The following is an 18862-nucleotide window of genomic DNA, read 5'->3' as shown; positions in this document are numbered from 1 at the left end:
TGTTCTACCAGCAGAGTGCCATGGAAATTCATTTGTGTTATTGGTGATGTTCTACCAGCAGAGTGCCATGGAAATTCATTTGTGTTATTGGTGATATTCTACCAATTCAGAGCGTCTTCTGACAGTCACTCCCATATATTGAGATCTGCACTAGCCTAATGGCTTTACAACCTGTCTTATTTAATCTTCACAATAATACTTAAAGTGGGCGTTATTAACGTCTCCACTTTGTGTGTAAAAAATGACACTGATTGGAAAGTTAATTATCTAAACCCATGTTATATAACTGGGTAGTGGTAAAACTGGGACTCAAAAGCAGGTTGCTCAGCTGCAAGAGCCTTTTTATTCAGCATGAGATGCTACCTCCTTTCAATTTAGCCATTACAAGCCCTGCTGTCAACATGCTGTCTTTGTTCTGGCCCCGTGTTAACTTTTCTTTTCTTAAAAGAGACAGTATTTATTGCTGGCTGAAAGGGACATTCGCATACATTGTTGCCAAGAGTATGAATTAAAATATCTTTTCCAGAAAACAGTTTGGCAATATGTATCCAAAAGTAAAACATGTATACTATCTGACCAAGAGAGTCCACTTTTAGAAATTTATCCTAAGAAAAATTTGGGGCAGTAGCCAAGGGCATATGTTTGAGGATGTTTATGAGGCATTATGGCAATTTTTAAAAAATGGAAACAGTCTTAGTCTCTAGCAATAAGTTATCGATTATAAATTATGAAATTGGAATAAAGGCAAACCATTAAAATAAACATTGAACTTTATTGATGTGAAGATATGCTGATGACATATTAGTACAAAAAAAGGATCCCATGTTTGTGTGTGGGATGCAGGTGTGTGTGTGTGTCTGTGTGTGTAAAATACCTGGAATGTTAACTCTAAAATGTTAGTGGTGGTATATCTGGGGAATGGGTTTAAGATGTTTCTTTTGCAACTAATCCTCATTTTCTAAGCCTTTAACAGTAAAATATTTAATTATAGAATGAGAAAGGAAAATTATATCAGTAAAATGAAAGAAAGGAAAATTATATCAGTAAAATGAAAAGAAAAAATAATGGACATTCTAACAGAAACCACATGTACTAGTTAAGTTACACTCAGTTGCAAGGGACAAAAAAAAAACCCAAAATAGGTTGCTTAGGTGAGGTATGCGATGAGGAACCCTGTTCTCTCTCATATAAAGTCGGAGGTGCTCATTCAGCGTGGTATGGTTGCCTGTGTCGCCACGGATCCAGACAACTTCCCTCCTGTTCCAGTTCTCACAGCCTCCATTACCACAGTCACCTGGCAGACTAGCATGGCTGCTGGAGCTCTAACCCTCACATCCATATTCCAGAGCACAGGAAGAAGAAGGAAATATAGGAAAAGAGGGTTTCTGCTTGCATCCCATGGTCCTGTATGTAGTTACATGGTCGAGGTCAGCTTCAAAAAAAAGACAAAAACTGGCCTTTCTTCTTGGTAGCCTAGTGGCTCCATGCAGATTTTCTTTGTAAAACAGGGAAAAGAGATACAAAGGAAAGACTGGCGGTCCCGGTCACAATCCCCACGAGGATGTGAGTCTCTGAGGATTCTTGGCTTCTGCTAGCTAGCCCAACTTCTGTCTCAAAGATCTACTGTCATATTAACCAATCGAAATGTTGCATAATGCAGGGGACTAAAGAGAAATTGAACGTTTTTGCATTTCCTTTACTTTATTTCATACAAATAAATGACCTTGAGAGAACACTTTTACTGAAAATTAAATTGATTCTTTTGATTTTGGTCTACTGAAAAAAAAAATAATTTAACCGAGAAAATTAGTCTGCTACTGATCAAAGTAAATATATGCCCCAGGGATCCTTCATGCCACAATTAGAGAGTACAGGAAGTATCAACAGAGGGTTTTTATTAATAACTGGTGACTGGCAATGCTGGCTTTGTCTTTTGTCCTTAAAATGAGGCTTCCAGAATTTTGACAGAAACTTAACAAGGTCCTATAACAGATTTGCATCTCCACTGATGCCTGTATTCTCAGAATGAGCCTATTCAGGAAGAATGTGCCTGATTCACCCCGAAAAGAGTTTTTGCAGTTTATTCTAAAGAAAATCCGGATCCTGTAAATGGACAGCTGAGATGAGCAATTTGCAGTTGACATCTTTGTCAAAGGAGCTTTATGTAAATGTGCGCCTCAATTTTATCATTTAAAAATACATATACGAGGAAGAAGCGGGGGGACTGCCTGAGCTCAGGAGTTCAAAACCACCCTGGGCAACATGCTGGAACCCTCTCTCTACTAAAAAAATACAAAAAGTAGCTGGGCATTGTGGCGGGTGCCTGTAGTCCCAGCTACTCGGGAGGCTGAGACAGGAAAATTGCTTGAACCTGGGAGGCGGAGGTTGCAGTGAGTGGAGATCATGCCCCTACACTCCAGCCTGGGCAACAGAGCAGGACTCTCTCTCCAAAAAAAATTAAAAAATAAATAATAAATATACATATAGGGCCTGTGACTTTTGGCAACAGTCTCTCACTACCTCACTCGTTTTAGAGAAGGCAAGTTTATTTTCCACAAAGGGTCTACCACCACTACTATCAGGCATTTGAAACTATCATTACAAATCCTAGGTAGTGGGATCTTTGCATCATCTCATTCATATTTCCATTAGCAGTTACCCCTTCAAATACAGCATCAGACTATCAGGAGGACATAAATAAGGATGACAACGGAAATATTTATTTCTGTAAAACAGTGACCTCAGGCAGGAATAAAACAGTGAGTGCTTGTGATTAGTATCTTTATTTAGAAAAACAAGAATGTTTAATTTTGCCCTATTCCTACTGTACACACACCCACACACACTTGCTCCTGAGAACTAGAAAGAAAAATATGTTAGTGGGAAAATACGTGAAAGTGGAAAATGTCTTCCAGCTGGGTGTAATATTGACACATAAGTAATATGTGATGATAGCTAGGAGATAATAGGTACCTAGGAGATAATAACCTAGATATCTAATTCAATGGATTTCAGATTTCATGGGCCTGTAGCATCTTGAATTTCATCACTTAGGTCTTTAATCCAAAAGAAACTACTTGTTCCCTTCATAATATGCACATAAAATTTCCGTTGAGCAGATTAATTGCTTCCTAGTTAAAATAATTACACAAAGTGTATTAAGCAATGTGGCAGTCTTCTACCATTAAAATAACACCGGTTCTTTCCCTGTGCCACATGCACACTTCTTGTTTTATTGATCCTGAGAATATTTTTATTAGGTCAGTGAGAACTGGACACTAAATAAAAATAAAAATTTGCTGCCTATAGTAAAAACACACCAGACACAATGCTTTTTAATTCTAATTTTCATTTTTTTCCCAGATCTAATAGATATTTATCAATATAATGGGGATAAAATACTAAAGTATTTCTCTTATGGAGAAGAATATTTGAGCAATTATATGCAAAGCATATGCAAGACAGAAGGTGCCTGACATAGCAAGTAGTCAATAAGCTCAAGTTATTAACATTGTTCTTTTTTCGTTTACTTAAGCTTTCAGTGTTAAAGAAATATAATTGAAATGACTTCATTCCAAATATAAATCCATAAGAAGACACATTTTTGATAACATAAAAATATACAAAGCTGGAGACGTAGAGTTCTCAATGTTCCATATTAAATGTCTCTGACTCATCTCCCTTCTTTGTCTTGAAGATGTTTCATGAAGATGCTGCTGGAGGTTGGCAGCTGGTAGCTGTGGATGTCAACAAGCCCCAGGGACGCGCCCCAGCCTGCCTCCAGGTGCAGTACAATGCCATTTTTTAAAATCGCCCAGCAAAGGTCTTTGAATTTTATTTCATCAAAGAAAATCCACAGCTCTTTAAGCTCTAGAATTGTCCAAATTTATGATCCTGAAGTTATAGAGGTGTCCTGTATTCCCAGAACCTAACTTTTTTTTTTTTTTTTAAGATACCCAGTAGGGATTTGATAAGTTTCTGATGGCTGCACACATGTAAGAGGATTTCAGTGGTATTGAATAAATGAAGAATTTTGTTGACATGTGAGATCTTATAAAAATAGTCTTTACCAAAGACCTGAGTTATTTGGCAGTGGGCAAATTCATTCAATTTAATACCTCACCGAGTAACTGGGAAAAAATATGTTGATACGTAGTCTCTCTGTTTTTCTGCTTTTGCAAGCTTTCAGAGGAACATAATATAGAGGTATTTCTTTAGCAAAGTGCACCAATAGCAAACATGAGGCAATGGGATGGCAGGTGGGACCTGAGAGTCCTCATAAGGTAGATTCTCACGGTGATTAGAAGATGGAGCCTCAGGTCCCTGCCCATGAACTTTCTGGAATCACCGTCGTCTTCTCCAAGTTTCTCCAAGCTGCCATTGACAACAATATGGATAACAGCGATAACAATAAGGCCCAATAAACCCTTTTATTTCTTCTTCAGGGGGCCATACTGACATCTTCTCTTGCTTTGTTCCCCCTCCCTGCCCCCCAAATATCAGTAACTCATTCAAAATAATGTCACCTTACCAACAGCAGCACCCCTACCTTTCCATAATATTTTCACTACTTTCATTTTCCCTCCAGGCAGCCCACTCGTAGGATCGAAGAACTGATTCTTCCACCTGGAGAATTTTATTTCCTTTAGCCTTTTTGGTTTTCAATGAAAAACCCTCTTCTCACAAGGGGTGGTTTCCATAGTTCTTTACATCCCGCCTTCATAATTTGCAGAAGTGTTCACATCTGCCATGGGATGAGATCGTATCTCTTTTCTTTCTTTTGGGTCTTTCTCCAGATAGGGACTTATTATGCAACTCAAGGATTGGTACATGAAAAATAAAATTGTACTCTGAGTCATTACGGTGGGCTTTGTTTATATGCCCATTTTACCGTAGAGTTATTGACTTCTTTTTGTTTCTATTTGTATTGAGGTGTGATTAACAAATAAAATTGTAAATACTTAAGATATACAATGTGATAATTTGATATATGTACACAGTGTAAAATGATTGTTGCAATCATGCTAATTAACACATCCATTGCTGCATATGTTCAATAGTTACCTCTGTGTATGTGGGGTGGGGGGTAACACTTGAGAGCTAATCTCCTAGCAAATCTCATGCATACAGCACAGTATTATTAACCATTAATGAATCACTTTGTTCGTTAGATCGTGAGAACTTGGCCATCTTTTGACTGATAACTAATATCTCCCCATTTCTATCCCCTGCCCCCAGCCCTTGGTAACCACCATCCTACTCTCTGCTTCAATGAATTTGACTTTTTGAGATTCCATATATAAATGAGATTATGCAGTATTTGTCTTTCTGTGTCTAGTTCATTTCACTTAGCATAATGTCCTCCAGGCTTATCCATATAGTTGTTAATGGCAGGATTTTTTTCTTTATTATGGCTGAGTAATATTTCACTGTATGTCTGTACCACATTTTTTTTATCCATTCATTCATCAGTATACACTTAGGTTGTTCCTTGTCTTGACCATTGTGAATAGTGCTGCAGTAAACATGGGGCTGCAGATGTCTCTTTGAGATACAGATTTCGTTTCCTTTGGGCATATATCCAGAAGTGGGATTGCTGGATCATATGGTAGTTCTATTTTTAATGTTTTAGGAAACCTCCACACTGTTTTTCAGAATGACTCTACCAATTTAAATCCCCACCAACAGTGTCAAAGGGTTATCTTTTCTTTATGCCTTTGCCAAATAGTTATCTTTTGTCTTTTTGGTGGTGACTATTGTAACAGATATGAGGTGATTATCTCATTGTGGCTTAAATTTGCATTTCCCTGATAATTAGGGATAGTATATACTTTTTCATATACCTATTGGCCATTCATGTGTCTTCTTTGGAAAAATGTCTACTCAGAATTGGCTCATTTATAATCAGATTATTTGCTTTTTGGGTTTTTTTTTGTTTTTCAGTTTGGGGGCTTTTTGGTATTGAGTTGTATGAGTTCCTTGTGTCTTTTGGATCTTATCTCCTTTTCAGAAATATGATGTTCCAATGTTCCCCTGTTCCTTAGACTGCCTTTTCACTTTGTTTATTGTTAGCTATTTATTTCTGTCAGTTTAAAAAAAATGGAGGGCAGTAAGTGGAAAAGCTTGCAATGAATATTGATAAGTATTATTTTGTGGTCCTCCTTCCGGCCTATATTTGATGTTGGCAATGCTGCTAATATAAAACTACAACTACCTTTACTTCTACTATCACTACTAATAGTATTAACAATGACAATGATTATAGTACTAGCTTCTTGCCTAAAAAGCACTTTTATTGACATTATTTTTTAATCCATCAACTGATATTTACTGAGTTACCAACTATGTGCTAGACACTGAGATAGTCCGGAAAGAAGCAAGCACAATCTCCACACTCATAGAGCTCACAGTGTGCTCGAGGCTGGAAGGATAAAAAGGCAGCATCGAGCTAGCAGTCACAAGAGTGACGTGGGTTCTGAAATAAGTAATGCAAGATGCAATGAGGATATATACATTGGGGTCCTCTTTGAGAGGTCAGGGAAGGTTTTAGTGGGTAATCTTAAAACCAAAACTATGAGTAATCCCAACATTTTGGGAGGCTGAGGCAGGCAGATCACCTGAGGTCAGGAGTTTGAGACCAGCCTGGCCAACATGGTGAAACCCCATCTCTACTAAAAATACAAAAATTAGCCAGGCATTGCTAATTTAATAGCACGCCTGTAGTCCCAGCTACTTGGGAGGCTGAGGCACAAGAATCACTTGACCTCGGGAGGTGGAGGTTGCAGTGAGCTGAGATTGTGCCACAGCACTGCAGCCTGTGTGACAGAGTGAGACTCTGTCAAAAAACAAAAAAAAAAAAAAAGAGAGAGAGAATGGGGAAAAGAATGGCTAAGGATGAGGTTTACTACAATGCTGTGACGTAGAAAGACTGACATGCCTGGTCAACCATTTATAGGAGACAGTGGTGACTCAGAGGACATAGTGATGTCTCCTGAAGTTACATTCAACCAAAGGGAGAACCCAGGACTAGTGGCTGGGTCTTCTGGTTCCTAGTCCCATGCTTTATCCAGCTGAAAAAAATATGCAAGAAATCGTAAGTTTGTGATAGAGAAATAAGCTATCGGGGCTACTCCAAGTGCCATCAGAGTTTTATGGGATCAAGGGCTTTAAAATCTATTAAATCCTTGTTAATAGATGCCTCAAGGTGGCAATATGAAATCAGGAGGCAAGTCAACCTCCTTATCACAAAGATTTGAGAATAGCAAGGGATTCATGACAAGGTGAAGTGTGATGACAAAACCGAGCAAGGAGATAGTGAAATAAAGATTGGAATGGAGTGGGGATAGATGTCGGGCTTGAAGTGTATAGATGTGGCCTCTCAGAGACCCCTGTATGAGATATGTGTTAGGAATATAGCAGCATCCTTATGACATCTTATGAATGTGACTCATAGGCTTAGAAACTGGGGGGAAAGGGATCAGGTAATTCAGTATGATGCAAGTTTCATTCAACTCAGCTTCATGTATTTGACCCTGAATAAAGCTTTCCAGAGGCAGCAATGAAGAGTGCATGGAAGAAAAGTGGGATGGCCAAGAAGTTGTCTATTTGTACTGAGCGGAAGCTGTGATTAGAGAGAGAATACATTTCCATGTCTGAGAAAAAAAAATTAATTAATTAATTAAAGAATTAAGTAAAAATATATTGAAGATAAAATGGGCATGAAATACTTGATGGCTTTTACTAATGATTAATGGCATTTAAAACTGAGTAACAGGAAAATTTTCACCTGAACCTTCCACTCTGTGGCTTAGACTATCATGGTATCTTACCCTCAAAGAGGAACAGGAGCATATACCACTTCTTTTTATTTTTAAAACAAGCAAAATATGAACATGTTCTCATAAAAAATTAATACAGGAATAAAATTAAAAGGAAGAGTTTACTTGAAATCGTCTTTCAACGTATCCTTCCTCATTCTTCTTCCAATAGGTAACTTGGAGGTTAATGTTGAGTCAATTCTTCTCAGACTCCTGCATTTATGCATTTTATCTCACATGAAAAAGCATTTCTGCCTCCAGGAAGCACTGACATTTTTCACAGAATGTTTCTTCTTCCTACACCACTCCCTTCTCACTCATCCTTCAGAACTCAGCTCAAACATCACTTTCTTATCCTCAAAAACATAAGCCAGGTACCTCTGTTACATGTTTTCATATCATCCTACACTTTTCTTTTACGTCTATCATAATTTTAATAAAATAAAATAAATTAAGGGTATAATTAGTTGTTTGATGTCTGCTTCTCCAACCAGAAGAAATTCCATTACTTTAGAGATCATACCAGTCATGGTCACTACTGGAACTATGCTTTAGACATGAGAGATGATCAATTATGTTTATTAACTGAGAACAAGTCCAGTGAAAGAAGGAGCCAGTACCTTCTTGGCTTATGAAAGTACTTATTTGACCTCTCACTTAGAAGCCGCTCTGTTTATCCTCCTGGTCTTGTCTCCAAGAACTAGAAATTGAATAGACTGGCAATAACACCCTTTTCCATACAAAACACTTATTTCTATATGCATGTCGTTGGAGTCTAAAGCAAGCAGTACACTTGGAGTTTGCTTCCAGAAAGTGCCTCGCAGAGGTTGTAGGGCTTTGGATATCTCTGGATACTTTTGCCAGGATGTCTCCTCTAATCTGTGGTGGTAGAGCCTTGGCAGGACATAACCCTGGTTTCTGTTATGTCTCACCTCTTTCAGAACTCTTTTCATCTTGGCAGCATATAAGATAAATTTGTCTTATGTTTAGAAATATCGTGTTAGGAATACCATCATTGAAAAGAACCCAAACTAATTTTTTTTTTTTTTTTTTTTTTTTTGAGACAGAGTCTCACTCTGTTGCCCAGGCTGGAATGCAGTTGCACAATCTTGGCTCACTGCAACCTCTGCCTCCCAGGTTCAAGTGATTCTCCTGGCTCAGTCTCCAGAGTAGCTGGGACTACAGGCACGCACCACCACGCCCAGCTAATTTTTGTATTTTTAGTAGAGACTGGGTTTCACCATATTGGTCAGGCTGGTCTTGAACTCCTGACCTTGTGATCCATCTACCCCGACCTCCCAAAGTACTGGGATTACAAGTGTGAGCCACCGCGCCTGGCTGGACCCAAACTAATTCTATGGTAACAAGAAGATAGAGTTTATTGGAATGAAACATTCGAACGGCTGTATTTAAATGGAATTTGTAATTTTGAAAGTGTTGAAATAAATTAGAAAAAATGAGGTATCAATAATATCTGAGAGACAGCAAACTGATGTTTGAGTTCCCATTTAACTCCTAGGAGCTGCTGATTTTGTTCAAAGTGGGACTTTGTTTTTAAATTTCACCCCAAAGTTTAAAAACCAGAGTATTTTACATAAAAACCCACATGTCCTACCCATCTTGTAAAACAGAGTGATCTGGCAATGAAGAGCTCTCATTTCCACCTGGCTAGAGCTGGCCAGAGCTGGGTGGTGGCTGCCACATTAGCAGAGGCAGAGAGGCTTTATTGTGCTTCAGTTTCCCAACTCTCCATATTGTCTCCACAGCACTAGAAGTGAGTGTTTTACTTACCCATGAATTCATACATTTATTTTTCTAAGAGTAGAGAAACATTTCTCTTTGTCCGTGACTCTGTTGTGCGGAAATAAACTAAAGTAATAAATTCATAAATATATAAATGTATAAAGATACACAAATGCGTGGATGAAATGAATAAAGAATAGATACAAGGCATTTTAAAAGCACCCTGTGATGACAGAAAACAATGAGAAATGAACCTGGTATTTGAAGGAAAAAGGTTATTCCGATGTGTTAAACATGTAACCCTAAGCCTAGTTTTCTCATTATGTTACTTGCTAGGTCTCAGGAGGCACTTGGTTGAGTGACTCGTGGAATAAATGAAAATAATGTACCTTTAGATCACAAAGATTATATAATAACAAGTAGTCCACACATTTCAGTGATTCTAAAATAGTATTTTCGTATAGTTTATGTTTTTAACATTTTAAAACTTTAAAATCATAACTCAGCATAATTGGAAACTGGCTCAAATTCTCTTATAAATGAAATATACTAAAAAATCAAAACTTCCTTCATTGATATTATGTATTATACTTTTCACCTTATTTTCTACTCTCTGTGTCCTCGTCCAGTTACTAGAAGTAATTAGGTAATTTAATAAAACAAGATTGATTAAGGTAGCTTAATCTTCCTCACCATTACTAAATTAAATACATGATGTAACCGATGCTTCTGTGACGCTGAGTTTTTTACATGTAATAATTTATTGCCTCTTTCTCTCCCTCTCTATGTGTATGTATATATACACAAACATGTATATATACACACGTTTATATATATACATATATATGTGTGTGTATGTGTGTATATGTGTATATACATATATATAGAAACATTGCTGGCATCAACCTATTAGGATTTTATGTATTTCAATGGGCAGAGATTCAGATCACACATTAGCAACTATTTTTAAATTGTTTTCCTACATTCCCACATGTGCACATACATATTTTACCTTATATCAAATATTTCCATTATTATGGTATTTGTTTCCTCTTTTCAAATATTGGTTATGGAGATAGTCAAATGAATTAGGGCACATAAAACATCTTCTCACTCTTCTACAGAAAAAAATAGGCTCTACTGAGTCATTTGTGGAGGAAAATATGGGTATCTTTGGTCTGCAGTTGGAAACCACAAATTTATTTTGTGTTCTGAGACACAAATTATAATTACAATCATAGCTATAATTATAATTAGAATAGGAACCGTATGAAGGCATGCAAAAGATTCAATTTGGTGCCCTTAAAGTGATCTTTCTATTTTTATAATAAGTGAAAATGCACATACTTGTAAATTTAATTGCAAGACCACAAGTTTGGAGCAGGAAGACTAGCAGAAAGGTATTGTTAGCTTGCTAAGTTATGTGTGGTGAGCTCTGTAATGCTACTTGTTAAAATTTTTTGTTAACCAACTTTATTATATTAATTTGGCCGGGACATTTCTCATGTTTATCCAGTTATTAATGAAATTTATACCATGCTTAATAAGGCTAAGTTTAATAAGATACTGAGCATGGTAAATGTGTGCAATTCCTAATAAATTTATCCTCATGTTAAAATGAGTAAGTGAATGTCCTAGAACCCCTGAAAAACCCCCTCCAATCCTCTGTCATGCCTGCACTGTCTTTCTGGCTGTTTCTCGTCTCTGTGCATTGCTGATATTCTTGTCACTTACTTAGGGGCCCCTCGTTCCTGTTCCTTCTTTTTTTTTTTTTTTTGAGAAGGAGTCTCACTCTGTCGTCAGGCTGGAGTGCGATGGTGTGATCTCGGCTCACTGCAATCTCCGCCTCCGAGTTCAAGCGATTCCCCTGCCTCAGCCTCCTGAGTAGGTGAGACTACAGGTGCCCGCCACCACGCCCAGCTAATTGTTTGTATTTTAGTAGAGACTGGGTTTCACCATGTTGGCCAGGATGATCTCCATCTCCTGACCTCATGATTCACCTGCTTTTTCCTGTTTTTGGTCCATACTGTGGGGACAAGATGACTGGTGGTGAAAAAGAAAAGCCTAGGAACATAGATAAGCCAAGCTCCATACCTGGTTTCTTTTCCTTTTTGTGCTGCAACTGCCTAAATGCACATCTCCCAACATGACCTCCTCGCCTCTCCCTCCTGCCTCCCCAGCTACAGGTGTCCTTATCTTCACTTGATGCATAAACACCCAATACAACATCTTGTTTTGAGACTACACGCTATTGTAGTCTGTTAAAGATAAGACTCTGGAAACATATTTCAGCTACACTACTTACTAGTGGTAGGCGATAGGACATGTTTACGAAAAATGGGGATGAGAATATGTCTTTCCTGGGTTTGTGAGAATTAGTGAGTATTTATGACTTAGTAAAGAATTGTTTGATTGGAAGGAACACACCATCTGCTCACAGGGAACATTTATTGCAAGTGTCATTCAGCCTTTCTCTGCCTGTCTCTCACTCTCTGTTTGAGCCACATGATTTCTGTCTGTGAGCCTGACTCTGTTTTCTCACCTTGAACACTGGCTTTATTCTGTTTTGTTTGTTTTGACTTTTTTCTCTCCTTGCATATTACCCAAGTATGGCTGGTTGTGACTGAGTTTAATGACCTCCCAATCAAAAGCCCTAACGAGACTCCCCAGAAAGCACCCAAAGCTGAAGGTGGACTGGGAGAAAATGAAGTTGTGTTGGGGGGCATCAGAAACAGGAGGCGTGGCCAGGAGCAGCGGATCAGGAGGGTGCAAATGGGAGGAAGCAGCAGGTCTACTTAAGCAAAGTTTTAGATTTTCCTGTAGAGCAAACCCAGAGTTGTTTGAAACCTCCCTTTTTAATCCCCTCTGAAAGCTTTGCCCCATCTCTGCTGGAACCACTACTCAACCACCCTCCTTAACTTCTTGGAATGGGTGGAGAGAGGACACAACTCTTTGGTCATATTAAGTAGTGAGACTTGACTGCAGCACTTACAACTCAGGGATCATTTTTCCCGTTAAATTTTTCAATCTTACAGGACTTGAGAAGTTTATTAAGGGCTAAAGAAAGAGGCTATTACAATCTCACCTGAAGCTCAAATCATGCTGTATAAGATAGTTTCTTTAGAGAAACACCACATAGTTACTATAAACGTACAAATGGACAGTTTGTAAATTGGTGCTATTTTACAATATAATATTAAGTCAATTTCCTTGCATTGAAAAAATACATATTCTGAAATGATTTAGAAACACAGATAAGAAAAAATACCTGTATGTCTGTCAGAAATAATAATAGCTAATATTTATGGATCACCCACTCTGTGTTTTATTAGGTATTCAATTATTTGATGCTCACAGCACCATAAATGTAGGTACTAGTATGATCTGTTTTACGAAAGAGGAGGTTGAGGCACAGACAGCACAAGAAATTAGATGGTCACATAGTTACTAAAGGGGGATTTCATCTCAGGCAGTCCACCTTATATTTTTAACCACTTCATTTTCACTCCCGTGTATTACCCTACTGTAAAAATATCTCACAGTTTGTTCATTCATTTATTCATTCCACTATTGATGGACATTGAGCTGGTTTTTTATCATTTTGCTATTGCAGACCATCTAAGACCTTTCTTATCCATGCCTTTGTATGCACACGTGAGAGAGCTATTCTAACATAGATAGCTAGGACAGCAATTTCTGGGTTAAGGGATATGAACACCTTTGACTCTCAAATATGGCAAATGGCTCTCTGGATGATCGGGCTATTTTGTATGCCTTCTAGAAACTTCTAAGAGTGCTCATTGTCTACATCTTCATCTTCACTTGATGTTATCAGGCTTTTACACCTGATGGCATGAAATGGTGTCTTGTAATGTAAATTTGCATCTCCCTGATTACAGCCTCTATGGATGTTGAACATTTTTAGTAGATTCAAGGGCCACATATTTTCTGTAGATTGCTTGTTTATCTCATTTGCCCATTTATCTGTTGATTTTTCTAAGTGAGGTTCAGGAATTCTGAGTGTTTCTAAAGGGTATATTGTTTCTTTCTAAATAAAAATTTGTGATATTAGATATAAGAACAAATCTAAAATATTAATGCTTGACATATGTACCTTTTTCATCTCTCCCATCTTTAGTCAATAAGGCAATTCTTTTATGTGGTATTAAAGAAACCGATTAGAAAATTTCTTCATTGTGTGCTTAAGTGTGAGTCTTAGAAAGGTGAAAAGTTATAATTGACTCTTTCAGTGTCAAACCAAGCAGGTATCTAGCTGTTTAAACACTATTTTAGCATAAGCCACAGCTGTGGGACGGGTCACTCCAGTGCTTGACAAATAGAAGTTTATTCAGTTGGACCCTCATTCGCTGTTTTACCTCTGCTGCCCAGATAGGAGTTTTCATCTCTTGACACTGACAGATGTGGCTGCACACTTTCGAACCATCTTCCAACACACCCCCATGCTCTATTACCATAAGGAAAGTCTCTGACAAGAGAATGAAAGTACATATACATGAGACGTGGCACAATGGCTCTGTTTCCTCTGGTAGCATCCCAACGTGTGCCTCCTGTGAGGAACAGAGGGAGGTAACCGTTTCTTGCTGAAAGTTGGTCAAATGGTGGCGAAATTATTCCTGTAGTGTTTTAATGCTCTTTGAAAACATTTCCATTGAAGGCTAAGATTGAGGGGAGGTGGCCTGTGTGATGTGAGCATTTCAAGTGATGAAGTGACATCCTGGGCACTCCTGAAACTATCTTCTTCATGAACCTTCCCACAAACTGGCAGATAATTTCAAGAATTGATGGAGCCCATGAGAATGTAGGTTCCCTCCAGAAGCTAACCTCTTCTATACTCACAGACCAGCGTGAGAAGGCAGTGTGATCCAGCGAAGACCGTGTGGGCGAGGAGCACCTGGGACAATTTGATTAATTTCTCTAAGCCTCAGTTTCATTACCTGAAAAATGAGGATAATAACATCTGTCGGGGTTTTGTAAGAATTAGAGATGATGGACTGTACATATAGGCACAGTGTGTGGGATGCCGTGGGCCGCTCGATCTGTAGACTTGTCTGTCATCGCCATCAGCACACTCGCCCAGTGCTGTTCACCACCAAGGGCATCCTGTCCATTTCCAGGAAGTCGGCTCTCTCGCGTGCCCCAAACCCAGCGACTCCAGCCTTTAGGGCCAGCCCTCCCTCCTTTCCAAGGTTTTAGAAGTGCATTTCTAAATGTCCAGCAGGCGTGTTTCCCAGGCATTCTCACAGACACATCACCCTTCTCATCATAAAAACTAAACGCAGCTCTCTCCCCAACCCTGTTCCCACAAAGAAGCTAGGTTTTCCCTGCATTTCCTGAAACCTCCAAACCAACCCATTGTTCTTCTCCTTTTGTCCTCTCCAAATCCAATCTGATCCCTCTTCAATTCTGTCATTAATTCAGTATTTTGAAATTTTTTGAATCGTTCTCTCCACTCCATCTTCATATCCCTGCCCTCAAAATCAGGTCAACGCTTCCTCAACAGAGTGATCTCTGATTCCTTGATTATGTTTGGTCATTTTCTTTTTTGTTTCTCTTTCTTCTCTATTGCCTCATTCACGATAGGCACTTGCCAAAGATTTGCTGAATTATACATGATTGTACACATCCAGCTGCATTCATGTGCAGAAAACACAGCCTCACACACAGCAGACCTAAATTCTTACTCTCCCCCTAGGCAGGTGTCAAATGATGCTTCCCCCAAATGCTCACTCATGCACACACAGACACACAGTCAAAAACACATGCACGCATGTGTACACGCACATATATACACACTCATACAGGCTCACACATGCTCACATACGCACACACGCCTCAAACACAGTAACAGACACATGCACACTCATGTACACATACACACGCCTACATATACATGCTCATGCACACTCACACACCTCACACGTACATACACACAGTGACACAATCACACACAGACACACACATGCAGACAGGCACACACACATGGATCTACAAACTTACACATGCTCACACGCACACCTCACACGTACATACACACAGTGACACATAATCACACACAGACACACATATGCACACACATGCACACACACAGCTACACACATACACGCTCACACATGCTCACACACACCTCACAATGCACACTCATAAACGGTGACACACAGTGATACACACACACATGCATGCACAGAGACATGCATACACATGCTTATACAAACACACACCTCACATATGCTCACAAATGGTGACACAGTGACACATACACACACACGCATAAACACACTTGTACACACTCATGCATGCTCACACACGTACCTCACACACGCACATGCTCGCACAGGCGCACACACACATTCATTTTCAATGTCTCAGGGGAATATAAAACAACGACTTGGAGGAAAAGTTTGTAGGAAAAAGTAAATATAAAAATGGTTATGCTATAATTACCTGGAATAAATATTAAAACCAGGAAAAATACAATAGCTAAATGTGGGAAGGGGTAGCTAAAATGCTACTTGAAAATGGCCTATTGTAATTTTGAAGCCAGTGGCCAAATAAACTAAACAGAGGGGGCAATTGATAAATCCTCAGTTCGAAATATCCCATATATATTTATTTAAATATATATTCAATATGCATCTAATATATCCTGATTATATTTCAAATAATAATTATATTTAGAATAGACACCAGATGACCAAGCATATTATAATAAAAAATAAGATGAAAATATTAGTGTTATTTTTATTTATTTATCTGTCTTACTGGCAATTAAACGGTTTTGCTTCTTTGATTTTTAAACCTCATTGGAAGAAATATTCAGAACATTTTAAGATTATTTGCGTGCCGAGTTATCTCAAACTAAATTCCTGTCTCATATTATATTTTCATCCTCCAGTTTGAATCAGTCCTGTAACTCTTGAATGTTTATAATTATATTAATTAGGAGGCATGTACTAACATATGCCAAGAATTTATAAAATGTTTATGTATATATACATATACATATATATGTATATATACACATATGTGTATATATACATATGAGCTTTTTCTACTCTTTCTTGACCCCAGGGAACATGAAAGAAAAGTATTGTGGAATAACTAATATTTTTTATTTTTATTACCCATGTCCAGCCAAGTAAGCAAAGTCAACACTTGATTGTTGAAAAACCAAGATTTTAGCATTTTTATTCTTAATTTTTCTTCCAAGTCAATAATGAAGTCATGCAGGGGTATTGAGTTCTTAATCCATAAATGATAGGTTAGTTAATTGAAAGGTTTTTGTACATGTCATCATTTACTTTTCCTTTCTCCTACTAATCTATAAATGTAGGCCACAAAGTGTGAGGAAACCAGGGCATTTTAAGTAGTGTTCTATAAGATAGTTTAAATTGTGACTATCCATTGTGGCACTGTACTCTGGGAAATACATGTTCTAAATTGAAGCTTTCATAAAGACAATTTCCCGTGTTTTAAATCAGTTCAAGACAGATGATTTTATTGGACAGGATATAGGAAAAGTTCTATTTTAAATATTTCTTACTTTAACTGATATATTCAGATCTCTGTAGTCTTAGTGACAGTATCCCAATGCCCAGAAATGACTTTTGTGTGCTCCTAGTTCTTAGTAAGGCATCATAGCTATGTGACTGCCATGGCATTGGAATTCATAAGGAGTCTCTAAACAGCAGAAAAGGACTATATATAATATATATGACCCAGACTAGAGTAACGAAGCGAAACACCTTAGAAAAGCCCATAAAATAGTCTCCCCTTCCCAAAAGGGTTATTATTTATGACCAATGTATGAGTTTTCAAATACCCTATAGCAGACTCAGAGATGCCATAAGAGTTGGGGGAGCTGAGTGGTGAACAATCAAGTTGAAGTCCAGGAGTCCTGACTGTTAGCATTTGCTGCTTTCCATGATGTAAATGCTCCCATCATGGCCAATTTCAAGTCACCAACATGACATCAGTAAACATGAAGGTGGAGAGAGACGCGATTGCAGCTCCAGCACACCACAGCTGGGGAAAGCTGCACTCCCACTTCAGTCAGAGATGGCATATCCATACATACATGTCATACATGTCTATGTAAACACGTTGCAAAATTTTGTTTGCAAAAAGTGGAATTTTTGATGCCTCCATCCAAAGAACTTATTTTCCAACATCACTGTAGAGTGGAAGAGAGAGGAAGAGTTTTGAGAAGGCACAACCCTTTCTCAAAGCAACACATCCAAAGTGATGCATCACTTCCATTTCTGTTCTGGTGGTGAGAACAAATCACATTGCTCCACTTCAGTAACAATAAGCTGAGTGATGTACTTCAGCTATATAGCAGGAAGAGGAAACCAGCTTGGTAGGTGTAACAGCTTTTGCTAAACAAGAAGGCACCCTAAAACTTAATGGCCTGGACAGACACTAACTTTTGCTCATGAATTTTTGGATCAGTTGAACAGCCCTGCTAGTCTGAGCCAGTCTCAGCTGACTACATCTAAGCTCACGCCTGCCTCTGTGGTCAGCCACTCATCAGCTGGCATCTCTGATTTTGGGTGTGGCTCGCTGTTAATTGAAATGAAGAGAATGGGAGGGCCCATGGCCACGTGGCCACCATGAAACAGCCTAGGCTGCAGGGTTGATGTGGTCGCTCGGGGTTCCAAGAGCAGCAAGAGTAAGTTCTAACACACAAGTATTTTCCAAGTCTCTGCTTACCTCACCTTTGCTACTATCTCACTGACCAAAACAAGTCACATGGCTGAGTCTGGAGTCAGTGTGGAGGATACTGCCAAGGATGTGTGGATACAGGGAGGCGAATTCAACTGGACACCACTGGATTTTTTCACCCAGGCTAAGAGGAATTTGAAAATCACTGGCTTGGCATCATAATCGATCCTGCTTAGCGGTAATTTCTTTCACACCAGCTATTGGTGGTGCATTTTTCCTTCTTGTTAAAATCTAGCTTGTGTTGTAAAGTTAAGAGGAGCTGGTGATTGAAAAAAATAACATCCACATTTGTTTGTTGATTTGTAATTTGACATCTAACTTTACTTTTACAGAGTAGAGTGAAAGCTATACTCACATGGCCTAGAGATAAAGGGTCTATTCAGGATTCCCTTACTTGGCTCTTCATTCCAAGAAAGAGAGCGAGCCACTGATAGGGCGTGGCAGCTGGCAGGGTGTCCACCAATATCATGCACTCTTGGTACCTTTGTGGAGATTGACTTGTGGATTCCCTTCTGTCCTGACTCTCTAAGGACACGTCAGGAACAGACAGATGGGAAAGG

At 38.6% G+C, this 18862-nt stretch overlaps 1 protein-coding gene across 1 annotated transcript in view; it reads left to right on the top strand.

The window, feature by feature from the left end:
* The window catches only part of NALCN (sodium leak channel, non selective), a 338653-nt gene that overhangs the window by 107577 nt on the left and 212214 nt on the right, over window positions 1–18862 (top strand). Inside the window, exon 9 of the mRNA XM_011933944.1 lies at window positions 3698–3784. Within this exon, the coding sequence (XP_011789334.1) occupies window positions 3698–3784 (87 nt within the window). The remainder of the gene's footprint in view (window positions 1–3697; window positions 3785–18862) is intronic.

Source organism: Colobus angolensis, unplaced genomic scaffold (assembly GCF_000951035.1).
Source record: "Colobus angolensis palliatus isolate OR3802 unplaced genomic scaffold, Cang.pa_1.0 Scaffold13, whole genome shotgun sequence".
Classification (NCBI taxonomy): Eukaryota; Metazoa; Chordata; class Mammalia; order Primates; family Cercopithecidae; genus Colobus; species Colobus angolensis.
This window is presented reverse-complemented; position numbering and strand designations above follow the sequence as displayed.